The 27,702-nt window shown below is 42.9% G+C and overlaps 1 protein-coding gene across 1 annotated transcript in view; it reads right to left on the bottom strand.

Annotated features, from left to right (window-relative positions):
* The window catches only part of LAMB4 (laminin, beta 4), a 43,434-nt gene that overhangs the window by 4,211 nt on the left and 11,521 nt on the right, over window positions 1–27,702 (bottom strand). Inside the window, exons 9-28 of the mRNA XM_010581088.1 lie at window positions 27,021–27,209; window positions 25,229–25,408; window positions 24,302–24,411; window positions 23,742–23,821; window positions 22,594–22,744; window positions 20,598–20,783; window positions 19,289–19,410; window positions 18,459–18,579; window positions 17,308–17,485; window positions 15,788–15,931; window positions 15,324–15,555; window positions 13,556–13,713; window positions 11,719–11,943; window positions 10,402–10,622; window positions 9,092–9,188; window positions 8,363–8,738; window positions 7,834–7,994; window positions 4,514–4,719; window positions 3,415–3,618; window positions 1,710–1,854 (exon numbers count right to left, since the gene is read on the bottom strand). Of these exons, the coding sequence (XP_010579390.1) occupies window positions 1,710–1,854; window positions 3,415–3,618; window positions 4,514–4,719; window positions 7,834–7,994; window positions 8,363–8,738; window positions 9,092–9,188; window positions 10,402–10,622; window positions 11,719–11,943; window positions 13,556–13,713; window positions 15,324–15,555; window positions 15,788–15,931; window positions 17,308–17,485; window positions 18,459–18,579; window positions 19,289–19,410; window positions 20,598–20,783; window positions 22,594–22,744; window positions 23,742–23,821; window positions 24,302–24,411; window positions 25,229–25,408; window positions 27,021–27,209 (3,486 nt within the window). The remainder of the gene's footprint in view (window positions 1–1,709; window positions 1,855–3,414; window positions 3,619–4,513; window positions 4,720–7,833; window positions 7,995–8,362; window positions 8,739–9,091; window positions 9,189–10,401; window positions 10,623–11,718; window positions 11,944–13,555; window positions 13,714–15,323; window positions 15,556–15,787; window positions 15,932–17,307; window positions 17,486–18,458; window positions 18,580–19,288; window positions 19,411–20,597; window positions 20,784–22,593; window positions 22,745–23,741; window positions 23,822–24,301; window positions 24,412–25,228; window positions 25,409–27,020; window positions 27,210–27,702) is intronic.

Below are 27,702 nucleotides of genomic sequence, written 5' to 3'. Positions count from 1 at the left end.
AAGCCGACAAGCACAGCAAGGGGGTAAGAGAATTATCTCCAACATTTTGTAATTTAATATTATGCTTCTAGGTACTGCTGTTAGTGTTGTCAGAACTGGCTAAAATGAGGATTTGAACCCACTTTGAACTGGGTTATTAAAATTCTGATGTAGAACTGAGCCTGCAGAAGGTTTTAAATCAGTGCACAGCACAGCTAGATGTGTCGGAGCCCATTTCTCCCTTAGCTCCCAGATCAAAGAGGTGCTGGAGAGACTAGGGTGTGAATGGAGCTTTCCAAGCTGGCTGGTGGGTGTAATCCCTTCCCTGGAGTCGCCACAATATTGAGAAAGTGGTTCCTTCACTAGTTAATGAGAAAGGCTGACCTAAAGAGGGAACTTGGGTCAGACTCAGTTGGGATGGGAATTTACAGTAGAAAAAATGTATTTTGACAACTCCCCTTACAAATGAGCTCGTCCTAGTTCTTTGCTAAGAGGCACAGGCACACAGAGTTAAGAGTAGTCAATGCTTTGTGAAGTCTCATCATCACTTCTGTTTTCTGCTCACTTCCCTTTATAGACAAGACCTTGGGGGATAAAACAGTTGAAACATATTAAATGTTTGTGCTAATGCTCCAAAGTAACTCACCCAGAATTAAATAGAAGATGTTTACTGTGCAAACGGTAGTGCATTCCTGAGAGCTATTTTCTGTAGAGATACATTCATCTAAAATTACCATTCACGTCAATGTAGAGTACAGCAGATTTAATGTAACTGTACTCATCTCAGCTGTTACTGTTCTTAAACTTCAATTTACAAAGCAAAAATTAATGAAAAAAGGCTTTTATAATTGTTAGTAAATGCCATATGTCTACTAAGAAACAAAAGAAGAGTCAAAGGTGGAATTTTCAATTGCTATCAAATAAAGATATGAGAATTGTAAGGACTTAAATGGAGTTTTTCTTCCAATTCAATAAAATAACTTAAATGTTCCCAAACAAAGGAAGTCCTCTGCCCTTGCTCCCATTTGGATGTAGAGGTATGAATGCCAAAGGACTGCCAACATGCAATGCTTAGAAACTTATGAGATCAGCTACATTCAAGAGATTAAAAAATCCTACCACGTTTGAACTCTGGTAAAAAAAAAACTTAGGGTGCATTTCTTACAGCATTTTTCTGCAATCGCGAGGGTGGAAAATGTTTTAGGGTATATATGGTTGGTTTGTTATTTTTTATGAGAGCTGTGAAGTTCTACCAGAATCCTTTGATTCCTTGAGTTACAGCTTTACGGAGATGATGGAGTGGTATGTGTCCTAATTCCCACGCTCCCTACGGAGAGCCTCTATTTATGGGCCTGGAAGAAGGGGGTGGAATAACAATTTGAGGATGCATTGGACATGCCTGGTCATTATATATTGTATGAAATTATTTTAGTAGTCCTTTACTCAGATAAACCAGGAACTGACAGAATTACTTGCATGCTTCAAATTAAGCACATTAATAAAAGATGACAATCAGAACATAACAGATCTATTAGAAAATTAATACAAAGTACTGTCATCTGGGAGAAAGAAGCACTAGAAAAAAAAGGGATTGAAAAAGATTGCACAGATCAGCAGATAGACAAGAAATTTCATGTGTATACAGCTAGATAATTTTCTGTCCGTCTATTATGCTATATTATATTGGAATTTATATTAAAAATTAGTCAAAAAGAACTTTGCATATTTACCTAACAAGAAGTCTTTCACTTTTCGGATGAACTCCTTAGTGATCTCTCCGTCAACTTCAATTTGATTCTTAGCTCTTGCCAGTTGCCCATTAAATTGTGAGCCTTTCAACTTACTGTCTTCTGCCATTTTTCTAATGCTTTCAACCTGGAAATATTATTACAAATAGCAGTGCCATTTTCTGGAGGTTATCTATCATTGCTTGGCAAGTTGAGCTCTGACACAAAAATAATTTTGATCCAAGCCTCAGCTGGAATCACTTGATGTGGCTTTGAAAAGTAGTAGGAGACCCCTTTGGGGAACCCTAGAAGTTGCTACATCATGGCCTTCATCTAGCCTCAGAAAAAGCCTAAATCAAGCATTTTTTTCTCTCTGCAACCACTGCTAAACCACAGCCCCTTCTGTTTCTAAAAGAAGGTCCTGACTGTTATTTTCTATTGCAGTACTGCAGCACGTCAGTGATCAGATTCAGTACTTTTCATGTTGGACTGGCTGTTAAAAATACACTTTAGAGGACACAAATAAGGAAGGTAGAGTTTAAGGCTTGTCTTCAAAGTTACATTTTGCCATTAAATTAGTATTCTTGATAATTTAAATGAGACCTTTAGATTCATCATTGAATTCCAACAGTATTTTGCTTTGCTGGGGCCTATGCTTTGCTTTAAGGAAATGCACAGGTACTGCCTCTCTGCAGTCCGTGGAGGGAAGAGATTTGCTGTTTCACCATGCAACAAGAAAAAATGGTGATGTGTTTGCTTCCGAAACATCTCAAAATACTTCACTCATCACAGAGCTGCCTGAGGCTTGTGAGTGCCAAAGGCAATGTCCCGGCAGCCTGGCACTCACCACCTCGGCAGATGCCTTTTGCTGCTGCCCCTCTGTGTCCTGGGGCTCCAGCCATGTGCCCTGATTGCTCATTTCTAAACCCATTAGCTGTGATGCAGTGTGTCGCGTGCATTTTATAAAGAGGAAATCGATGCCCAGGCACCCTGCAGGGACAGGACAAAGCCACAGCAGAATGACATTTCTGTTGGAAAATGTGTTTTGCCTATAACTGTAACAGGCATCATCTCTGATTGTTAATAAGAACAAACTGTCTTTACTGGTGTTTTGGGATTTGTCCATTTTGTTTCCTTGGCACATGTTGTATTGGCCAGACTTTGCTTGAGTTATTTTTCACTGCTACTGTGCAGTACAGCCGACTACTTGATGTGCGTCTAAACATCACTGGGGGTAGAAAAGCTTTGTCTTGAAATTATTTGTAAAAATTATTTAACAACAAACATAAGAGTAATATGAAGTTGTATAAATAGAGCTTAACGCTATGTACAGCAGTAATCCCATTGCAGTAAGCATGGGCCATACTCAGGCTACTGACAGATGGTGCCATTTGAATCTTTCCCCATAAAAATATAGACAATAATAGCCTGATGCCACTAACTTCCATAGGCACAGGGTACCATGACCCATGAGATCTTGGCAGCTGTGCAGAAGAGGAAGGCATAGCTAGAGCCACAGTCTCTTGGTGGGACTGGCATGTAATACTCCCATTACTGAACCATGATAGGTCTATGATGTTGGGACAGGGTCCATCACTATGTGACTGCTCTTTGTCCAAAGAGCAGGTGAGTTTTTGTAGATTTGTGACCTCCCAAATCTCATCCTCCATTCATTTCACTGAACAAATGTAGGTTTAATATACAGCACCTGATTCTCAGGTTCCCGTAGCTGAGTAGTCAAGTTATTTAGCAACACAGCAGTCTCCTCAGCTTTTCTGAAGGCATCAGTGGAGAGAGGGAGAGCTCCGCTGCAGTTTGGGCCACCACACTGCCTGAGTCCATGACTGTCCCGGCACAAAGCTCCCCCGCAGGCTGCTATGATACAGGGCTGGTGTCCTGGCACACCACAGATCTGCAATAAGGAAGATGCTTATGTCAGGACTCCTCTGGGGGCCTGAGATACACTCCTGGGGGGACGAAGATGTTTGACATCATATGAACATTGAACATAGGATGGGATTTTTCCCAAAGAGACGGTGGTCTCGGTCTCTCCAAAGATGGATGTCGCTGCCAGTTATAGGTCCCCCGCCCCTGGCTTGAAGGATGCCATGGCAGCCCATGGCTCTAAGCATCCCTGCAGGAGCCATTTGTTGGGCTCTGTGGGTTGCACTAAGACCTTGCTTCACTCTTCTATGGCAAAAGGGCTGAAACTGACCCCTGGCCATATCCAGCTCATGGGTCAATGGCTTGTTCTAATGGATCCAGATCACCTCACACATGACATGGTACCATGTCTAGCCCTCCATATAGTTTGACACAGATGTTGAGGCTAAAGGCCTAGATGGATGATCTCTTCCAGATCTGGCAGGGCTGGCTGAAGGTACTATCAGGTATTCATTGCTGCCCTGCACAAGGACAGAAACCCCTTCCTCTCCCATGGGTGATGCAAAGGATATGTGAGCACCCCCCATCCACTCCAGGGCAAAGTTGCTCTGCTTAGATTAAGTTACTGATGGAGGAGGTTGGGGTTAATCTTTCTGAATTTACACTGATGTCCTCTTGCGACTAGTGAGTGCTTAAACAGTTCCTTGTGCTGGGTCTGCCCTGGGAGCAATGACTTCCAGAAGGGTGGTAGTAACCACAGCTGAAAAGTGCAGCTGTTTCTGATGTGACTGCATGTCTGTGCCAGGGAAGTGCCATTTTCCAGATTTAAAAATGCATGTAAGCACCCTTTTAGAATAAAACCTACCAACAGCATCAAAAAAGAGATTTTTATTCAGCTCCCATTCAAAATTCACAGCACCTACCTTTTCATTCAAGTTTTGAATGTCAGGGATCTTGATCATCTTGAGCTGTTCCAGCACATTGCTTGCTTTGAAGGCCTGATGGCCCAACATAGCAAGTGCGTGGTTCCTGGTGTACTCTGAGTATCTTACAATAGGGATTGTCCCACTGGTCTTCTGTTCTGCCAGCAATGATACTTCAGAGTGTTTCCTAATGTTGCTGATGACATCTGTATCAACAGAAATAGGGTTTAGTACTGACTGTATTTGCATTGCATTTAATTCATATATTTACGTGAATTCTGGACAAATAGTGAGTGACAGGTGATTCTGTTTGTTGTCACTGGTGTTTGATTCGGGACAGCAGGGAGGGACAGGAGCTGTCATTTCCTCAGTCAAGCTTTTTAATCCTTTACTTAGCCAGCTGCCAAACAGGAATAGTTATTGATACTCATAAAACCTGCTAAAACAGATGCAAATACAATGAAACCCATCTCATTCTTCAGAGTCCAAGGTGTATGAAAAGCCAATTGAAGATATAAAAGTATAAAGGGGATCCTGTTAATGACAAAAACTGCTGTTGATCTGCATTTATCAGTAGCTCATGCATTGCTGCTGTTGTTGATTTGATAAAGTTCCTGCCATTTATGCTGTTTTGCAGTTTAGGCAGGAGAACTGTTTCTGCCAGTTGTAAACCCTATGAAATGATCAGCTCTCTGTGAGTCAGGAAAGCATTTGTGCTGTCTGTTCAGCATAGCACCCAGAAGTTAAATGGTCTGCTGAACTGGAGCCAAAATTTAGATTACAAATGGGAATTTATGAGTTTTCTTTGGCTCTGGAAAATCCAATTTCAGGGTTGATGCATTAAAAAAAAAAAAAGCATTTCCATGTAAAGCTTGTAGGCCAGGCAAAAATTACTTTCCAGCAAGAGTCTTTCTTGTTTGCTTAGTGTAAGCTTTCTCTTAAGCAGACTCAAAAGGGTTGGAGAATATTACAATTTTTGCAGATTAATAGACTAAGGAAAGGACTCAGGCCTTTTGCAAAACACATAATTTAAAGCTGCTGCTGTTGAGGCTTCCCAGGTCTCCAGAGAACCCAAAGTTGACCCCAGATCCCCAGGCAGAAGTATGTGCAATGAACCAGAACTGATGTGTCAGCAGTAAAAAAGCATTAGAGGTCATTGATTAACATCCCTCTTTGTGCTGGTAACTGACTCAGTTACTAGTTGAAGTCAATGATAAGGCACTCATCAAGTCCTGCATGCTTTGAATCAGCCTCTAAAGTCCTTGGCCTTGCTTGAAGTTGAACAATGTTTAGTTATCCTGTGAAACCAGGGCTATTTATTTTATCTTGTAGCTCTTGGAAACAATGTAGTTTAAAGTTAGCTCCTAATACAAAATACCTGGCAAGAGGCTGCTGTAACTCCCTATCTAAGCCAGAGACTGTTTTCTCTGCAACAGTTCCATCACAGGAATATTTTACAGTGGTTCAGCTCTCCATTAAGTGGCCCAAATGCGTTTTTTGTGCTTGGTTTGTGATGGAGCTGTAGAGCTTCCAAGTTCCTTTACATTTAACACAGAGTCTTAGCACAGGCTTGATTTACAGCCCAGAAAGCTGTACTCACTGCATTACCATACCACAGTGGCTGCAAAGCCAGGGGCCAAGGCTGGAAAGCCATAATTTAATGAGATCTCATAAACTGCAAACATTGTTTTAAGGACACTTGTATCTTGTTTTTTCCAGTGATTTTAATTCATTATTAGATACTGACATTTCCAGGTCAGTCGGCTGTATGTGTGCCTGTGAGGAAGCCTCCAAGTCCTGATCCTCGGCAAAGACAGGCAGGTGGGAGCCCGTTCCCCACATGTGTCTAGAACACACGTACCAAATGTGTCCCAGATGGTGTACGTGGCCATATCCTGCTCTACCCCAGCAAAAATGAGAGAGGAAAAAGCAGACAGAGCCATACCTAGGACGTGCTGCTGGTCCAGAAAGGAAGATGGGGTAAGGGAGCCAGGCTTTCTCCTGGATATTGGAGAAGCTGGTTATCTTGACGGAAATGTTATTTCTGTGCTGTTAGATACTTGGTAGCAGGACCAATGAGTATTTGTGGCCCTGACCAGAAATTCAGCTTAAATTCAAGGTCTTCCCCTCCCCACACCCCCGTGTACTTTTTATAGGGCTGTTTATCCCTCTCCTGAGGCCAAAAGACAAAGCGGGTTTGGAACGTGACCAGAGAGCACCATGGATGCTTCAGCTGTGCATCCACTGACCTCCCTGGGATTTATTGTTTCTTTGCCTTCCTGCCTTTCTCAGAGTCTGCACAAGACTCAGCTGAGTTGGAAGCAGAGCCTGGGAGAGCTGTGCTGACTGCTCGCACAGGGACCTGAGCGGAAGAGCTGGCCCCGGGGGCACTGCCAAGTACAACAGGGCAGGGGAGCCCTAAATCTTAATTAATCCCTCTTTTCCCCTCTTCCTTTCCCTCAGCTTTGTATTCTGTTGACTTTTCCTTCTTTTTTTTCCATCTTGTCTAGGCCAATCTTTTTCTCACCCGAATAAGACACAGAGGAGCTGTAAATGGGAGCGCATTGCCTGTGCGCACCTTATCTTCTGGGGTTCATATCTTGGCAGCTATCTCTTTGGAGAGCATGCTGATGACAATCTCCTGCCACTGTGGATGATCTAGCATCTGTTCAAGATCCCTGACTGATACATCCCTGTCTTTCTCCAGAAACCAGTCTGTGACATTGTCATTACTGCTATTAGCAGCTGATGGATACTATACTTAGCTCAAGCACAGACAGCATAATTCTTTCAAAAATGCCAAGGAACTCGGTTCTGACTTCACATTTTTTGATGATGGAGAGCTAGCTCCTTACCACATAAAGTAATGTATTTTCCCATGGGAACACTAAGAAGTTGCACTATGACTCTCTGCTTTAATTAAACAAACCATGGCTGTACAGCATTCTTTAAGTATTGCTAAGAGCAAGAGGAGTCAGAAGTGGGGAGAAAGTCCTTTGCTGTACTACTGTATGAGCTGTGAGCCTACATTATGAAACTGGGTGGCTTTTAAATCCTGATGTAAACATCAGGATTCATGAGACTTCTGACTGAAGTGACCCTGGCACATGCATCTGAAATTTAGGATGCTAGAAATCATGTCCTTTTAAGAAAAAAGGGAGTTTGGAAAGTCAGTATAAAATGTTGTTAGTATTTACATTTTTGCACTACCATGGGAAACTAGGGATCTCTGAAATATTGTATGGTTCGATGGTGAGAAAAAAAATCTGAAATTTCATGGAAAATGTTCACCTATTTCAATTAATTGCTGGCTGCCTTACCTTTGAGATTCAAGTAATGAAAGCTTTGATGCAGATGTATTTTCTGTTGTAGAAGTTCATACACTAGGTCAGCTTCTTCCCCAATGTCTTCTATGTTCTTGTTAAGGTCAGGAAACTCATACAGTGTACTGTGAGGGGGATCCATTTGTGCAGCTTCTTGTCTGAAAGGGAAATGGCAGTTATGCAGAAGTCAGACCGGATTATTCTTAAACTAGAACCGAGATACACAATATTTTAGAGGACAAGAGAAAAATTTCTAAATAAGCAGAAACATTTACTTGTAATGGCTTATTAAGAAAACCCTTAGAATGAACTGGAAAATTCCAGCATTTAAGTATATGCCTGTGGGTGACAGATAATATCTATAAAGATTATTTTGTTCACAGATGTACTGAAAACAGTGACTTAGTATTCCAGCATCTGTGTGCTGATCAGAAGTGGGACGTGATATATAGGGATGGCTGGTGGAGCCCAGGGGAAGACTGCTTTCTCAGTCAAGGGATTTTTTCAGGAGCAGCCGAGCCCTTACTGAACATAGCCCTGAAAATCCTTGATGCCTGAGAGGGCCTTCAGTGAAAGAACAGGATGTCTCAAAATTCTTTCAATTTCAGAAATGGCATCTGCAAAGGCTTTGAAGCGCATGTCACAGCTGGGCATTCTTCCTCCTTTGTCTTCAAGATTTGCAGCAAACCTCATTAACTCCTGAACAGTCTGAGTGAGGGCAGTAATTTCAGTGTCCCACTGATCAAAACAAAGATGACACTGACGGCAAGAGGGAAAGTCTTTCTCAAAGCCACGGCCGCACTGGTCGCAGAACCGGCCGGTGACGCCAGCACGGCAGTTACACGCGCCGGTGGCTTTGTCACACTTGGGCTGGCTGGTTCCCTCCGGGTTACACTTGCATGCTGCAAGAAAGGGACAGCAAGTTACATTCAGTTGTTCCTTTTCCATGGGATTAACACATGCAAAAGGTATAATTGTGCATTTCAAGACAAAAGAAGCAAACAGGTGTTTGAGTTTTAGAGCAAAGTGGACTGCCTGGCTAATGGCTCTTCATCTCTAACTTCCATGGTCCCATCATAACCATATAAGGAACAATATAGATAAATAATATAAACACTTTTGTCCATCTCATACACACAAATGTATGAAAGCCTGCTTCTCTAGATGTATGTCCCGTCTCCCCTATGAATATAAAAGGTAAATGTTTCTTCTGAGGCAGTTTCTAATCCAGTTGTCCCCACTTAGTAATACTTACAAATGCAATGTGTCTGGGGATTGCCAAAGTAATTTTCCTCACATTCATCGCAACACCTTCCGCTGTAACCTAGCTTACAAGGACACTGGCCTGTAAACTGCAAAAACAGTTAGTTAGGATTAAATAACTTCCTGCAGAGTCATATGGCTGGATATACATTATTTACTGGGTTTCTTTTTCTCCCTGTGACTTATGTCATATGGCTGTATGGGGACTGCAGTGATACTGCTTGCATGCAGTGTTTGAACACCATGGTTTGTACAGTATTGTCCCACCTTTCCCATCTTCCTCCTTAAGGTTGTGAAAACAAAATGGACTTTGAGAGGTGGCTTTACTTGACTAATATGAAAGATTTTGTATGTTCCAGTCTATAGATGCTCTTTGAGAACTCATCCTGTGACTATGATCTCAGAGAGGATTTTTTTCCTTTGCAAAACAGATTAATTTCTCATTTTTGCTGGAGCAAAGTACTCATCGTAACATTTCAACTTTTAACTACATGATATGTAACTGAAAACCTCGAGGGTATGTTATGCACATTGCCCTAGAAAATTTATTTTGGAATTCAGCTATTAAATTAAGCTGCAGGGAATTACAGCTCTGATAACTGGTACAGCTCAGAAAAGCAGTAGTAGTTCTTTGAGGTTAAGAGCTACATTTGCTAGTAAAAATAATAAATCCATTAAATAAACTAGAACAAATAGAAAGCATATTGAAAGGAAAACGTGAAAGCACATCAGCAAGAGCTTGGGATAAGCTCCTGGTGCTCTGAAGTCAATAGCAAAATTGCTGTGACTCCATGGGACCACAATTTTACCTCTCTATTCTGAAACGCTGTTTTATTTTTTCTACATTCTAGCTCTAAAAAGTGCACAGGAATTAAAGATGAGAAAAGGTATTCTAGCACTCTGATAGATGAGGCATGATTAATGTAATGGCCACAGCTGCTACTTTATGAAAATAAACACTTAAAACAAATACTCATAAGACTCTGGACTTCCTTCTTCCCTATACATATACTTACAAGGCAGCTTTTTCCTATGTGATATTTTCTTACAAAGTATTTCTAAGATCCCCTTGGCAAAGAAACACACAGGGAAAGAGAAATCGCTTACAAGTAGAGCCACATTATGAGAACAGCAAGTTTGATATAAGGACTCAAAGTGTCATCGCACCAACTGCAAACTTCCAAAGACTTCTTGTTTTCAGGGAGCACGACAAAAAACTACCCTCATTTATAAGAGAGTCCCCACCATGCCATACCAAAACACCACCACCCTGGTTCCCAGAAAGCAGAGGAATTTTCTTGCCTGGTTGCACAGGTTGCTTTGGGAGTTTTTTGGATCACAGTCACAGATCTGACATCCTTTTCCACTAGCCAGGTCCCAGTAGCCAGAGGCACACTGGTTGCATGTCACGCCCACCACGTTGGGCAGGCAAGGGCAAGCTCCCGTGGCTGGGTCACACAGACAGGCTGCGTCCCCCCCTGGGCACACGGCAGGGCAAACACCTGCTGGATTGCATGTGCACCCTGGAAAAAGAAGGACCATTCCTACATCAGACGATAATATAGACAGCTGATGGACAATCAGAGCTGTATACAAAGCCCATGCTGTAGGTTTACTTCCAGTAATCTTGAACACATTTTTAATTTCATACAGTTTACCTATCTTTCTATAATAGCTTATATATCGCTTTGAGCAAGCTTACTGGGAACGTTCAGTATTTTTAATACAGGCACAAAAAATGAAGGCGTAGTGAATTTTGAATCTTATTAGAATGAAATGTTAAATATGCTGGGTAAGGAGAAGCTGATTTACAGTAGGCACTATCCAGCGTGGGAAACCCCAGTAAGCCAAGTAAGATAAGAAACCTTGCTTGTGAGGAGCCAAAAGTCCTTGCTTAACCATTTCTAACAGACATCTTCCAAGAATGAACAAGGAATGGGCTTGAACTGTACTTTAGATATTCCTAGAAAAAAACTTTCTTGAAAATACCTATAATTGTCTGGCCTGTAGAAACTAGACCCTCGATCAGGCACATTTGTGAAAATAGTCTTTGAGAAGCGTTGGGAAGAAACTTATGCCTTGCTTTTTCTTACACTCCTGCCTTTCTGTTAAAAGTGCTGAGTTATTGACAGTGTCCTCATGGAGTCTATTAAATTGCCTGAACAGTTTTATTCTAGCCACTTAATGAAAACAACTGGTAAGGCAGGGAGCTCAGCAAGGGACCATCTGGTTAACTGAGCATTGCTTAGTTGGCATCAGCCAGCAACATGGATAAACAATTATCTTTGATTCCTTTACTTTTGATTCCTTCCTGAATGGGCTGAATGCACATTTATTTTTCTAACAGGAAGTACTGATTTCATTTCACAAATGAGTATGTCCTAGGAGTGATATTCAGTATGAGATTTAGTGAGACTTGGATGACAAAGAATTCAATAGATGCCATATTAACATTTATTTGTATCACTGGATAGAAATATATTTGGTATTCTCATATTTTGCTCCATTGATCTGCTTTAGTTTTACTGTCCCTCCAAGGGCTAACCTCTCCTTATAGCCTAACTTATTTAAAACTTTTCTTGGTAGTGTTACTCAGTTACAGTGCTATTGCTTGCTTACTTTGACAGCTTTGATCGAGGGCTGAGCCAAAATACCCTGGTTTGCAGAACTGGCAGTTTGCTCCATGGGTGTTGTGTAAGCACTTGGTGCATTCCCCAGTGACCCTGTTACAGGACTCAGGGTCTGTCACATCAATGTTGTTATTGCAGGGACATGGTGCACAGTCAAGCCCAGGGCTGCCTGGGTTTTTGTAGAACCCACTAGGACACTCGTCACACCGATTGCCTGTTGGAGAGGAAGGTAAAAATATTTGCTGGCTGATGGGAATTCAAGCGAAACATGTAACTTCCAATAATACAGTTAAGAGATTCAGACTGTCTCTTCAAATGCACATTTCCAAGGGAAAATATCCACCTGTTTGAGACTGTTGCCCTTTAATCCTATGATCAGTTTAAATTACATCTCCCACACTGAACTCTGATGGAAATGCACTCTCCTCATCCCAAGTAGTTTTTGCCAAGGAAATCCTCTCAGTAGGAATAAATAGGTACCCTCTCACAGAACACCTCCAAACATCTTTTTCCGGCAGTCCTTTCAATGGCAGTAGTCAGAGTTGGCCATATTTGCAGGATTTTCCCTGGGGCCTTCACCCCGACAGCAGCACAGGAAGGTGGGGGGTGCCCTTTCCCGGAGCAACCCAGAGCCCTGCAGACCTGCCCTCCTTTCCCTAACCCAGTGGAGGATCCCCAGGTCAGATGAGCTCTGGGACACTCTGTCCTTGCTTGCTGGCATTGCAGTTACTTTCTGCATGCCATCCCAATGCCCACCCTTATTGGGGTGCTACCTCTCTGCATCTCAGAAACCTTTCTGGGAAAGCTGCTGTTGCTGGGACCTCATCCACTGGCTCATCCTCAACCAAGGACTCTGCTCCTTCGCTGTGGTCCTCAGGACCAGAGCCTTTCACAATGTCTGAGGAAATGAGCCGGGTTACATGGAGGTGACCAAGAGCCTTGCTGGGCAGGAACAGGAGGAAGAAAGTCCAGGACCGAGGACTGTGGTGGTGTGTGAGGACCGAAGTCCCCTGGGTGAGTACCAACAGGGATCATTTTAGCCCTACAGCAGTTACTCAAGCAAAACTGCTCTTGACTTATAAAGGAACCTGACCTAAGTAAAAATGACAGCATTGGTTTAGTTTTTGGCAGTGTTTCCCATTAGGGTTTGCTTCCATCACTGGAGATCTTTCTAATGGCCAGGGGGAGGAAAATCATTCACCATTCAGCCCATCCAGTTTTCTCTGCAGATACTCAAGCTAAGTCAACAGGATCTTAGGAAACAAGGCACCAGTTTGCTGCAAAAATACCTGCATTTGAGACAGCTGAGAATGGAAAGCTTATTTCTAAAGTGACCATTTGAATGGCGAAACAGTCACTTTTGGGCATAACATCAAAGCAAGACTTCTCTATACTAAGAAAGATTTTCTCTGATTAGGAAATCTTATCAGCTCTCTTTGATGCCCTGTTCTTTCCAATTTGGGCTTCCAACATTTGTTTTTCAGAGGTAATGAGCAACTGCAGTTCTCCCCTCCTCTCTCCACCAGGTTAATGTAGTGCCCCTGCAAAGGAGGAGGTTTCCAGAGAATGCCATCAGATTATTTAATGGCTTCACCGTATCCACATAGGTGAATCCTTTTTTCAAACTCTAGTTGCACAATTCCCTCTTTTCTCCATCAGGACTTCCCCACCTAATTTCAGTAAATTTGAGTGCTAACTTTTCTTACCTATTTTATTACCATTACCTCACTTGTCACTTCTGAACAGATGATGGGCAGAGGATAGTATTTTTTCTCTCTTACATTAATTTTAATAGAATAAAACCCAGTCCTTATTTTGCTTCATACCTGAATATCCCTTGAGACAATTGCAGACTAATTGTGCAGACTGGGGGTCTTGGTAACAGGAACGTGCAAAATACCTATTGCTTGTAGGTGCCCCTGGGCACATGCATGGGCGGCAGGGTTCTCCGTTCAGAGGGTTTCCATAATAGCCGTCCGCGCACCTGTCAAAGCAGTCAGCACAAAGCAGCAGAAATTGTCAAGTGCTCCTTTCAGTCCCTGCAGGTGAACCAATTTATGTGCATGTATAATTAATTTAACATTCCAGGTCATTGTAATGCTGTCCCTATTAATTGGTACAGATATATCAAGCTTCAAAGGTGTTCTAAAATGGAAAATCGGAGATGCATTCCCAAAATCTGGAGCAAAAAGAAAAAAACCCATATGTTTTCTTTTCAAGGAAAGTCTGAAAACTTTCACCTACTCTGGAACAATTTTAATCTAAATGATCATATATACATATGATGTATCACACATGTTTTGCATAGACAGCTAAAAGCTGCCATGTAAAAATTCTGTATATTCACCTACCACTACATATATTCATCTATTTCCATACATATACAGAAGAAGTGGTTGGCATGACATTAGAAAGTCCTGGCATGGGCAAAAAAGCAATGATTCATTCAGAACACTCAGAGAATATTGCATATTTTAGATGCAGCATACGTATTGAAATCAGCCATGCTCTGTCTGACACATTTTGCAAACCCAGGGTGACAGCTGTTTTGAGGCAGTGGTGGCTGTGCTGTTACCCAGAAAGCTGGGGGGCTTTGGGGGCTCCTTGGAGGCTCAGCCACCCCCACCACTCTGCCCACCACCACTGCCTCTGCGTTCTGGCCCCCTGTGGCCTTGCAGCTGTGGCAATGCAGTGGCTTCTGAAGCATCCTCAGTCTTCGATCTGCTTTACTATGGCAAATGGGAACACAATTCTCTATATGTATACAAGCCAGGCTAAAAGTCTTGGCTATTCGATTATCCTCACCCTGGGGTCTGGAGCTCCTGCAGAGGCATAGGGCAACAAGTATTTCAGTCTCCCATTTTTAATCTATTTGCCACCTACAAGCACAATAGCCAAAGGCTGTATTGTCCAAAAGCACTGCAAGAAAAGCTCAATAGGTTTCCTGGGGAAATCCTCTTAAAAGTGAATGACAAGGTACAATCCAGCCAAACTAAACTAAACAGCTAACGAATTTAATTCTGATGTCCATGTTGAACTCTGATACTGCTGCCAGTGTATAGAATAAAAAAGAGGAGCACTGTTTTGAACGGAGCTGGAACACATGGGAAAAGTCAGTTGCTGGTCATATGGAAATAATACGAACCATCAAACAGTACATGTTTATTTAAGCTCCTCAGAGATAATTGCAGGTATTAAAATGAGTATTCAGCACAAGGTTAGCCTTTTGGCAATTTAAAAGCTGGCAGGAGTCAGTGTATCTCATACACAGCGCTTACACATGTCTCCAAGCACATGGTGCCATGGCACCGATGTCTCAGATGCCTTCTTGCAGGGAGCCTGCTGCAATGCTGCATGCATGCCGTGCCTGCAGTCCTCCCACAGGCATTATACTCACATTGCCACATGCATTTGCCAAACAAATAGTTACCTGCCATTCAGCAGCTAAGCCCAGTTTAATCCTGGGTTTTGGCATGTGTTTCCAGTTAAGGTCATTGATGCATTCATGGGGATGTAGGTGGGCCCCCAGCTACACGTGTGTTTCAGAGAGCACCAGTGTTTAGGTGAGCTTTGCAGCACTGCCCATCAACTTACCTTTCACAGTGGCTTCCAGCTGTAAACCCGTGGCAGTTCAGGCACACTCCGGTCACAGGGTCACAAAGCTCTGCATAGCCGTTACAAGAGCAAGGACGGCAGTGGGGAAATCCAAAATACCCAGCCAGACATCGGCTGCAGCGCTGACCATCCACCTCGTGGCGGCAGGAGCACTGCCCTGTCACCTGGTCACACAGCGTGCTCAGCGAGCCTTGTGGGTGGCACTCGCATGCTGGAAAACACCAAAAGCAAAGCTGTGTCCTAAACATATTCCCACCAACACTGCTCATCGCTGACATTGCTCTAAGGCAGTGCAAGCAGCAGGGACAGAAAATTCATTATTCGTGGAAACATTTTTTATGTTGCTTCCCACATAATCATGGATTCAAAGCCCTAAAAAGTTGGGGTATGCATGAAGAGCCAGATACTGGTACTGGTACTGGTGCTGGCTGCCACGTACTCACCATAGCAGCCGTGGAAGCCGAAGCCATAGCTGCCCGCAGAGCAGGTGTCACAGCAGCGTCCCACAACGTTAGCTTTGCATGGACACTGGCCCCCCAGTTTACTGCAGCTGGCATTCAGCGACCCTTGGGGATTGCACTTACATGCTGCCAAGGGGAAAGAAAATCAAAACAGGTTTGGTTATAAGAGAGTGTGACTGCTGTAGCAGACTTGCAGGTTTTAGACTTAAAAGTAGGAAGGAAAGAGCTTGATTATTCTCATCAGCGGTTCACTAACCACTGATGGTCATGGCTTGGATTATTTGATGCTGTAGCGTTGATGGTGATGGTGTATCAGGCACCAGCACAAGTCTCAGTGTTGGAGCTGTCACATTCAGGCCACTGCCTTCAGCACATATTTGGGATAGGACAGAAGAGGGCGTAGCAAAATGTAGATCAAAAATGGAGATATCCTGAAGTCTGGGAGGGTTTGATATAAATCTATGTCTAGCTGCAGCATTGGACATAACCTGCAAGCGGTACTTAGACAGCCTGCACATGTGTATTGTTTGCTGCTTTCTGGACACATTGGACTAACTTGTTTAGTGAAGCTGGTCTGCTAACTCACAGAAGGTGTTTGTCCAGGATGCTCAGATGCTGGCACTAGAAAGCCAAAGTGCCATGTTTCATTGGGAGAATCCCATCACTATGGGAATTGGGCTAATGGGGAGTCAGCACAGCATAAACCTAAATGAGGGGGGTCTGTGGCTGCACAGCTGTGACCACATCATATGATGTGTGAGTGAGGCAGCCGTCCTTCTAAAAGTAGCCCAAACCAAGAAGATGCTATCAGGTCCATTGGAGGCAAAGCTCCCTGAAATGAGCTGGCCACCAAAGTTGTCCAGAAAGGCCCCTCCTATTTCTAGAAGTGCAGAGAAGCTCCATTTCTTGGTGCCCAACACCAGGGAAGTCTCCTGAGGCACCCAGCCCAGCTGCCCTTTCCACAGTGGGGCCAGGAGACTGCCTAGGGCTTTAAACCCCACCTGCCACTGCCCTTTTGCTGGGACACCACTGAGGTTTTCTGGGTGAATCTCTTCCAGGACATCAGCTTGTGTGCCATCATGCCTGGAGTCCTGCCAGGGCATCCAGCTGGCCTGCAGCATCCAGGGAGAGGGCTTAAAAAGCCCTCTGTCATTTTACAGCATCCAGAAAAGTAGGAAAGTTACTGCTTTGGCCATCTGGTGAAGCTGCATCTGATTTAAATGCTCTTCAGAAAACACACGAGCACTGCCATGGTACCTGTCATGCTGCTCCATGAGGCTCATCAGGTGTGATGGACTCTGAGAGCCGTGCCACCAAAAGGTGTTTGCAGTGCACTCAGGGTTCAGCGGGACGTATCCTGCATGTCTATACAAACCACATGCTGATTGGCTTTACTTACCTACACCACCATGGGCTGAGAGCTTTCCAGTCAACATATCCTACAACCTCAAGGGAAGACCAGTAACTGTCCAAAAGAGCTGCCTGTGCAGGTTGCTCCTTACCAACAGCTCCATTGTGAATACGGGCTGACATGCTCACTATAAGCCGTGCGCACGCTTCGGGCAGGACGTGAGGTCCAACTTCTGATGCAATTTCAATACAGTGATACTTCTGGTACTCATCTAAATCCTTTTCACTGCATAAGTTCTCCACGGAGCTGATTCTGGGAATAAGTCCAAGCTTTGGCGTTAAGAGGGAAAAGAAAATATTTTTGCTTAGATATACTGAAAACCAGAATTTCCCACATTCTCTTGCTGTGCTCTGCATTGCAAGGACAGAGGCCTGGAGCACTGTGTTTCCAAATCTGCTGTTGTGCTGCTCAGTCATCTACATTCACATTTATTCTGAAGGCCTAGACATTCCCTGAGTTCTTCAAATAAAAGGGACTGTGTATAAAAGAGTCAGATTATAATGAGACCTCAGATACACACTCAGAACTGTTTTTGCTTCTAAGAGGTGCCATGTTGATGACTCCAAAAGCAGTATCTGGCCAAAATTTTTACTTGTATTACCGAGATAAAGAAAAATCAGCTGAAGGTTCTATGTCCAAGTATGGCCAGCCCTTGTCACGTCCAGTTCTACAGAAGTAATTAGAGGAATGGACTTAAAAATATTTTTCTCAAGAGAGAGACCCAAAACTAACACCCAGTTCATGACTTGGTGGAAACTTGGGAAATGTCTGGATCCAATTCCCAGGAAAGTACAGAACTAATTTTACTTTTCCAAAGTCATCTTTAAATACATCTATGTTTTTTAAATTAGCTTCAGACAAATTATAGAGATTTTTAAAAAACCTAAGTGATGAAGAACTCCATGAATTTACATCCCTAACCACAGCATCTTGCCAGCATATGTGGAGTGTGCTCATAATAGATGAGCAACAGACATACTCTGACTATTAATGTATGCAACAAGTATGACTTGATGAGCTATTATGGTATTACTCCATGAAAATTAAAACAGATACAATTCTGTCATTCCATACAAAAACATGCAAACACAGTGCCAATGGAGGTAAGCAGAAGCACACTTCCCTGAATTTCTATTAAAACACTCTATAAATGATTTTAAAACATTTTGAGTAAGTCTGTGTAAAAAAAAAATCACACTGGTATAAATACAGCCTGAAGGGAATTGTGACAGAACTACTCACTGAGTCAATCAAGATGAACGATTTCGCCTTTGGGTCAGAGGCAGAGGGCTGAGAAAAATACACATCCACAGAATACTCTGTTCCCGGCTCCAGGCAGACTGGAGTTTGCAGAAGTGCAATCCTGTTTAGCAGAAATAAAGCACAGTTATAGCCAGGAGTCAGGACAAGGCAAGTTTACAGGATGCTGTGAGCTCTCCCTCCCCTCTGTGCCTGCATCCTAAAGCCTGCAGCCGCGAGCAAGCCCTACTGCTGTGGGGAGCACACCCAGCCCCACTGTTTGCAGGCTTTGGGAAAGCTGCATGCCTTCTGCCTGGATGATTCACCAAGTGCAATTTAAAGCTGGTGAGATTAAACTGAAAGTGGCAGGTTTTACTACTTCAAGCAAAGGAGTTTGCAACTCACTGTTCATATTTGTCCTTTCCTGTCCCTGTTTGATCAACATTTCGGTCACATACTCTTGGGTCCTCTCTATTCTTTACATAAGTCCAAGCTGAAAAGCTTGTTTTGAAAATAGGCTAGGACAGTGACTTTAAGTCAATATTTCCTTTCTGTACTGAAATAGCTGCAGCTGGATCTTTGCCAAAGCAACAATGAACCCCAGCAGGATCTCAGGCTGCTCTCCTGGCTAGGGCAAATCTTTGCCAGGCTGAGAACTAGAGCATTGGACTCTTCCTTAGAGCCTATGTGGTATTGTGGTGTGACAGCAACAGGAAAGACCATACATGTGTTTCTAATATTCCCACTTTTCCACACATTTATTGTTCTGCAGTGCTTCAGTAAAAGATTTGTACACAGAAAATCTACAGGCGAAAGGACAGGAATAGTCAGACCTCTTTGTAGCTGGGAGAGGCAATGCATGTGGCTCCTGTGAAAGGTGGTTGTTTTTGCAGCGTTGACTTGACAAAATACTGGTGGGTTGGATGGCAACACTTGCTAGCCAGTCTTCCAAGGACTATAAACAAAGGACAAAAATTATGGTAATTTTCCATATCTGAAAAACCCACTTTCTCTTTGCCAGGGTTAATGAAAGCCATCTGAATGATTGCACACTGCAGTGACAAAACAGATTTTCTCTTTGCTCTTTACAGGACTAAAAAATAATGTTATTTGTGAAAAAGGCATTGTATTTGCAACGGCTAATTGAAGAGCAGAGACAGAAATGGGATCTTAGCTGGTGCAAATGGAAACAGCTCTGTTAAAGTCATTGGAGTAGTTTCCTTTCTTAGCACACTGTGGTCCTGGAGATATTCTTCATTATCTGCCTGCTCTCACATCCAATAAGGGATAAAAAACATAAAAGACTTTTAAATAAAAGTCTTTAAAATTCAACTGTTTGATCTTCTCCTTAGGAGGAAAAAGCTACATCAAACCAGCTCACTGCGAAAATTGTTCTCATGTTTTAAGACACTGGGAGTTTTGTTTGCCTCAGAATGACAGTAAGAGAACAGAATACAATAGACAGAAGGAGGATCTCTAGTGGTGGGATTGCCCAGGGAGCTGCAAAGTGGAAGAGCAACGCATGTACAAATACTGCTACCAATAAAACAATTGCCTGTGTTTTTGAAGACATGCATGTGGACTTTGGTTTAACCAGATTTGGGTTAACAGATTTGCCTAGACATGTCTTCATCATTGAGAAATTTTGTCCAGGCAAAAAATAAGATTTTGGCTATTTCCCTACAATTTTCACACATCTCAGAGCCCAGCTGCAGCAACTGAGAAACTGGATGTCTGCAAAAGCCCTGGATAAATATCTACTCAGATCACTCCTGCCTGTGCACATTTTCCTGCCCAGAAAATCCCAGCTAGAAATACAGGATGCCCATCTACAAGGAGCTGCATTTTGCATGTGTCTGATTTGTGAACAGAAGTCCAGTCCAAGCAAAGGTACCAAAAGACGAACTCCAGACAGTGAAATCTTGGCTGATGCTTAGAAAACACTTGTAGTGCTGATTTTTCAGGTTTCAGTGGAAAGGGTTAAGGGGATCAGTGGAGGGGATGATACTTGGCTGGTAAGGATGAAAAGGCAAAAAATTTTAATTTTAAATATAAAGAGTGGGACAAGTTGCTGCATCCTATTATTAACAAAATAGAGCCTGCATCTATCACATCACAAGACACACAAGACATCACAAGTACCTCAGGCTCATAGCGAATCGTGATATCGAAGTCCATAGCAAAGGGAACGTTGTTGATGGTAAATCTCAGCCCAGCTCCGCTGGGAACGCGGGTGAAGCCAGGTCCTGTCCATGTGACAGACCGACTGGCGCTGGGCTGTCGGAAAACCACTGTCACAGCCGAGTCCTGTCCAAATTGCATTGCACCCTGCAAAGACATACTGACATTTTCAACAACACACAGTCAAATTACAAAAAAACAAACTCAGAAAAAAGAAAGGAAGTATTTTTGCCATGTTGTTTACTTATTTCGGCCACCAGTCAGCCTCATTTTCTGAACAAGCTTGAGATTGGCAATCTGAGAACTGTTGCAAATGTAGGATGTTTAGGGTCACATATAAAGAAAAGTTTCCTATAGCTTTGCAACAACAGCAATGAGAGGGACTAGAATAATCCATCCATCTCTGTATATTTGGTATCTCCAAGATTTCACATTGCAAACCTTAAACAGATGAAGTTTGATTTCATACATGGCTGGACTTTTCATTATAAGCTGAATAAATATCAATACTTACAGTGACAAAGCTGACAGCCTTTAAATGCAGTAGGTAGCATGTTAATGTCCTGGTAAACTTGTTGGAAAATGGAAAATGTTAGAAATACCTTGCAAGCAAAACTACAACAACAAAAGATATTACCTTTCATGGGGAGTCTTCTCTTCTAAACAATTCATTGAACCTGAGTTTACAGTGGCACTGGACATAGCAGAGCAAACCTGTCAGTGTGAATTGTAAAATGTCCAGCCCAACTTTGTAGCAGAAAAATTGATTTCATTTGTGTCAGGATTGTAACATCTAGGACTGCAAATCCCACATGCTCAGACATTTCCTTGCCCTCTGTTGCAAAATAAAATTTTAGTATTTGGTGTAATCTTAAGTAATTATTCAAGTACCAATTTACCTGTTTCAGTCCAGATTTCCTTACACTTCGTTTCTTGCTCCTGTTTAACACAATCTTTCCATTTTCAATCATGAACTCATAGCCTTGCTTCTGGAAGTAGATGTCACACCTTGGAAGAGTGCTTGGTTTAACCTATGAAGGAATGAGAGAGGGGCAGCAGGGGTAGGTAAGGAGCTAAATGAAAATCCACATTCTTAAAACAATCTCTGTTCTCTGCTGGGTGAAACTCTAAACTATGGCCCAGCAGCTGCTGGAAACCCTTTTCCCGCACTCCCTTAAAATTAACTTGCACTTCCTCTCATAAGCTATGTCCCAGACATCTGTTTTCCATTTCATTATTGGACTGAAGGATGATTAGTGGTTGTGATTATAGCTAAATATTTGCGGATGTGACCTGCAAATAAACATTTTTTTATTATTCCTTCTCTATAGCTTCTGGACAACACATCAGAGAAGAAATGTTAGCAAAACCATAGGCAGCAGAAGGGATGCATTCCAGACTTGTACTCTGCATGGGGAACAACTACCCCCATGTTGATGGGGGAAAAAAAATAAAATTAATTTTTCTAAAAACATTACAGATGGATGCCAAATTCTTGAGGAAATTGGGCTACAATCAGTGCCATTATATAAGGCAGCAAGAATGCATCCAATGGAGCAGAGAGGAATTTGATTCTTCCCCTGTTGGAGATTCCCAGAAATATCACAGTTCGTGATAGTTGTTGGCAAGTCAAACACTTTCCTCTAATTTAAATAATTAAATTAATTTCTCTAATTCATGCTAGACCATCCTGCACTTGAGGAGCAGCAAGCAGAGCTTTGCAGGTCACACCGTGCTGTAGTGACTGTCCCTTGGTAACAGCCACAGTTATGGGATAGTCATGTCCATGAAGGACAAGGATGAACAGAGGACGGTCAAGGGACCTGCTTTGTATTTTCCTGCTAAAGAGCTGCTCCAGCTGCTCTCTGAACAAGGGCTCCTCTCCTCAGCCTCGGCTCCTGTGCCACCACCGCATGAATCCCCTCTCAGTATGACACCTAAAAAGCCAACTACGTACCAAGGGTGCAGAGCCAGAAAGGGGCTTTGCATGCTCAGCTTCATAAATATAATAATCCAGGGGTAAGAAGAAGTAGCCCGGGGCTGGCTCGTTACACTGGCGGCTCACAATGTTGGGAAGACAGTTGCACTGACCGTCCTTTGGTGAGCACCTAGGGTAAGAGTTGGTAAAGGGAGGATGTCAGAGTGCGGCATGGCTGGGTCCTCACAGCACGAGAGCAGCTCAGCTCTACCGTTGTTTCAGCTTCGCTTCATTTCTTCCATTGTCGGATAGCCTCCCCTATTAAACTTCTTCCTACCACCTACCCCTCTGTTTCTGATGCTGAATTTATTCAGTGCTACTTTTTCATCACTTAGGAGACATGAGATGCTTTGTCTTTGTCCATTCCATACCTGAAGCACAGATCCTTTTGTTTCCTGAGCATCCATTACTATCTATTCCTGTAGCCATTTCTTCTATCTGTTTCTATATTTGCTACTGTATCTATCACTATTCTTAAGCACCTGTCATCTGCAATTTTGGAGGCAGGACATGAGATCAGAAGGACCTTTGATTTGATGTGATATGGTAGTTTTCATATACACTCTTATTTAATACATCAGATGATTACTATCTTTGATTTACCTGCTCACAAGGAGCTGCTCTACAGCATCGGACAATGTGCTCCTATGTCTGAAGTCTAACAGCAGTAGTGAAGACCCCTGCCCAACAGACTTCTGGAGGAGCCCAACTGAAACCAAGATTGCTTCTAAAATTATAGATTTCGAAGAGGAGCCAGTACATCAGAAAAAATTAAGATATTTCTAGCTTTTAAAGTAGATGTAGGAAGCTAAGTTAAAAATGTCACCTCTAATTTCTATTAATATTAGGGCCTCTGGTTCTCTCAAGCCATGCAGTTTATATTTTATATTAAATAAAACTTGGCTCAAGCTGATTCAAAGTTGGCTTCAGAGGAAAAAGGAAAATCCCCTTATCACAAATAAATTTCCAAGGTCCCAACCCGACTTTACACTGTTCGTATATGATGAAATTACATCCACAGTCTATTTTCCCATTTGTACTGAGTCTCTATTAACCTAATCAGAAAATCTAGCCTAAAAGTTTATAAAAATTAAAACCAAGACAGAACTTGAAGGACATTAACTTACAAGTTATTCTGGGATCCACCAATATCACAGTCACATGGAGAACAGCCATACAAACTGTTACCAAGACCCCAGTATCCTACCTGGGATAAAAAGAAAGTAAAAGATTTTTTATGGCAAATATTTAAATATGTAAAGCACATCAGAACTTATTCCCCTGGGTGAATGATGCTCTAGAGCACTACTGTCCTGCTGCCTGTGTTTGGCCATGGGAGATTGCTTCTGTTACCAGATTGCATGGGTGATCAGCCACTGCAAGAAAAGCCAGGTATTTACCCACTTGTGCAAGCAAGTTGCTCTGTAAACAGCAAAGATGGCCTGAGAACATGATTTTGCATTTCCTTTCCTTCCTGGAAGTGCTCCTTCTAGTGCAATTTGATTGCACAAATGTTTGCAAGCAGAAAAAAGATCCAGATGTGTCAATGCAAAATGGGAGCATACAACTGTGAAGTGATTTTGAATTTTGACTAATTGTTTACTTTTCTGGCAATGAAAAGGCAGGAGATGGGAGAGAAGACTTCTAAAACCGCACACAGAAGTAATAACAAAAACTGAGTACGTACAACGCATTTTTCACAGCGTCGCCCCGTGGCGAACCGCTGGCAGAGGCAGTCTCCTGTGGCAGGATCACAGACAGAGAAGGGCAAACTGCCGGAGGGATCACAGTTGCAGGCTGCAGGGAGAGAAATGCACAGTTACCTCTGCAGGCCCCAGTAATGGCAGCGGGGCTAACATTTGCTTTAGATGTGGCATCAACATGACAGGCACTCTCTGTCCTCCGGACAGATCCTCGACTGTAGATGGAGGTGCCCTGGCACCCTGCAGCCCTCAGGCCACCCTTGAGGAATGGACCGTTTCCTCGGTGGGTGACCCCCCCTCCTCTCCGGGGGGAGCAGGGGCACTGGCAGAAATCTGGTGCAGTGGTTTGCCGTGTGCTGTGTGCTGATCTGCACTGCACAGTCCTTGCATGTTGCTGAGCACCATGCTGTGGGCATAACGTGCTCACAAACCCACAGTGCACCTGAGTAGGGGCGGGATGTGTTTTTCAGCAAGCTGCTCTCAGAGTAACGGCTGGCTGGAAGCTCTTATGGCAAGGCAGCAGCTCCTGCCATCTTGACGCTCCACTGAGCAGTGCAGAATCCAACTATCCTAACAGCCTGTCTGTGGCTTTTCGTTCACCCTTATGCTGATTTTGATGCTAAAATACTTTTCATGTCTTTTAATCTCCCTTTTCAATTAAATTGCATATTTAACAATCCTTCTATTAACAACAGACTGATCTATTATAGTATACTATGTATTCTGCAAGTGATTTTGCACCTTTTCAGTTTCAGATGCTGCACTAGGAACATTAAATTACATTGACATTAAATTATAAACTGGGTATTTTGTGAAGCAGATAGTGCATTAGCGAGTGCATCTGTGCATTCAACTACTTCCATCTCTTAAAAATGCTTTGGAAAGAAGAATAAAAGAGGTGGTTTACATACGCTGGCAGCCCAGAGGGTCACTGCTGCTCAGCCCGTAGTAGTTCTCCCTGCACTTGTCACAGCGGACACCCTCCACGTTCTCCTTGCAAGGGCACCGGCCTGCGACTGTTCCCAGAGCAGGATCTGTGTGGCTCTCGCACACGCCGTTGTGCAAGGTACCTTCTGGGTCACAGTTGCAGGCTACAGGCATGGTCAAGGAGACACATAAAAAAGCACATTTAGATATAAGCATGAAAACACAATTATAGAGCTTCTGATAGGCACAAATTCAGGATTCTTGTAAAGATGAGAGACATTCATCTGTGCTTGCTGTGTTGGATGCTTTACAGTTAATGCACAGCCACTGTGAAGAAATATTATGAGAATGTTTCCAAGATGTGCTTTTTCTCTGGAGGAGAGTTACAGTCTTCACTGTGGTAGAAATACACCTTTGCTTTGGGTAGAAATAGGCATCAGTCATGCATTCCCTACCCTCTCCAGAGTACCTGGGGAGGAGTGGGCCCCATGCTTTCATGAAAGCTGTAGGGTTGCAGGGGTACCACACATGAGCCACTTCCTCAGGTGTCATCTGAGTTGGTCATGGCTGAATTATTTACTGGAAGCAATGGATTCAGCATGGGACACTGCCTTCATGATGCATTCTGTTTCTCCCTAAGGCACTACCCAATTCTTAGAGCAGAGCTGACATCTACCACACCACTCCCCTGGGTAATCACCCCTTGGCTCCTTAAGGACTTTTCATGTCAAACAATTATTACAATTAAATTATACTCAGAGCATTTTTCCCATTCTATGTTAGTACTGAATTTAGCTCATCTTTCAGAAGAAAGGCTTTTATGCCTGAAAGACTATTTTTCTTGCATATGGCAGGTATCTAGCAAAAGTTATTACTTCTGCCTTCATTTCACACCTCTTCTGTAATCCCTGACTATCACAGAAGCAACAGCACTACTGCTATTCATATTTATTGTCCTGGTTTCAGCTGGGATAGAGTTAATTGTCTTCCTAGTAGCTGGTACAGTGCTATGTTTTGGGTTCAGTATGAGAAGAATGTTGATAACACACTGATGTTTTCAGTTGTTGCTAAGTAATGTTTAGACTAAGTAAGGATTTTTCAGCTTCCAATGCCCAGCCAGCAAGAAGACTGGAGGGGCACAAGAAGTTGGGAGGGGACACAGCCAGGGCAGCTGACCCAAATTGGCCAAAGGGGTATTCCATACCATGGGACATCACATCTAGTATATATAAACTGGGGGGAGTGGGTGCGGGGCACCGCCACTTGTGAACTAACTGGGTGTCAGTTGGCAGGTGGTGAGCAATTGCACTGTGCATCACTTGTATATTCCAATCCTATTATTATCGTTATTAGTTTCTTCCTTTCTGTTCTATTAAACTGTTCTTATCTCAACCCACAAGTTTTACTTTTTTTTTCCCGATTCTCTCCCCCTTCCCACTGAATAGGGGGGAAGTGAGTGAGTGGCTGCGTAGTGCTTGGCTGCTGGCTGGGTTAAACCACATTTATATTGATGTTGTTCAAGAAAGATGATAGCCCTGCTGGATTTCTAAGCTCAGTTCAGCAATGAGTTGGAATATGCAGCTGTTTGTACAATGCTGGTTCAAGGATGCTGTCATGCAGCTACTTTATAAGGCAGTTTGGATATTCCAGGTTTGGTAACATTTTTACAACTGTATGAATGTTTAAGCATGGGGATGCCATAGGATTCAGAGCAAAGAGAACTAGAACCACCCTGTTTTGAGTCACTCTTACAGAAGCTAAAAAAGGGAAGCTTACGGAGGCATGCCTGAGAATCTGAGATGACTTTGAGTGGATCCTGGTAAAAGAAATGTTTGCACTGCTCACAGTGTTGCCCCATGGTGTTGTCCCGACAGTCCTCACAAACACCACCGCTGACCCCGCCACTGGCCTGGTACACAGCCATGTCAAAGTGGCATCTGCCAGAGTGGCCGTTGCAGTTACACCCTGAAAACAAAACAAACAGTGGGGTATTTCACACCACAACTCCTATTATTGTGGTATTGCCACCATTGCTGCCTACCATTAACACAGGGTTACTTGTTACTTGTATGATTTCAGTGCGCCAGCAAGATTATAGCTTCCCAGGCCTTGTGCTTTACAGCTGGGGGAAACATTGGAGACTTAAGACAGAACTAGGCCTGACACTTGGAAAAGTGCCCACGCAGATGAGTGTGCCTGATACGCAGTGGGGAACGCTGCTCCACTGAAGAAAGATCTAGCTGAATATTTGTTACAGATCCTAATACATTATTCTTGTATATCCTACATTACTCATTATTGTGGAAATAAATAATTTAGCCTTGCAGAAATAATTAATTTAGCCTTGTCAAAATTCTTTCATTCACAAGAAAGACCCTATGCAAACCAATGAATGATCTTTTTTGCATTAGTCGCTTTTTCCTCTCTATATTATTTTTTTCTCTTTATGAAAAATAAG

This window comes from Haliaeetus leucocephalus, unplaced genomic scaffold (assembly GCF_000737465.1).
Source record: "Haliaeetus leucocephalus isolate CR32 unplaced genomic scaffold, Haliaeetus_leucocephalus-4.0 Scaffold751, whole genome shotgun sequence".
Lineage (NCBI taxonomy): Eukaryota > Metazoa > Chordata > Aves > Accipitriformes > Accipitridae > Haliaeetus > Haliaeetus leucocephalus.
This window is presented reverse-complemented; position numbering and strand designations above follow the sequence as displayed.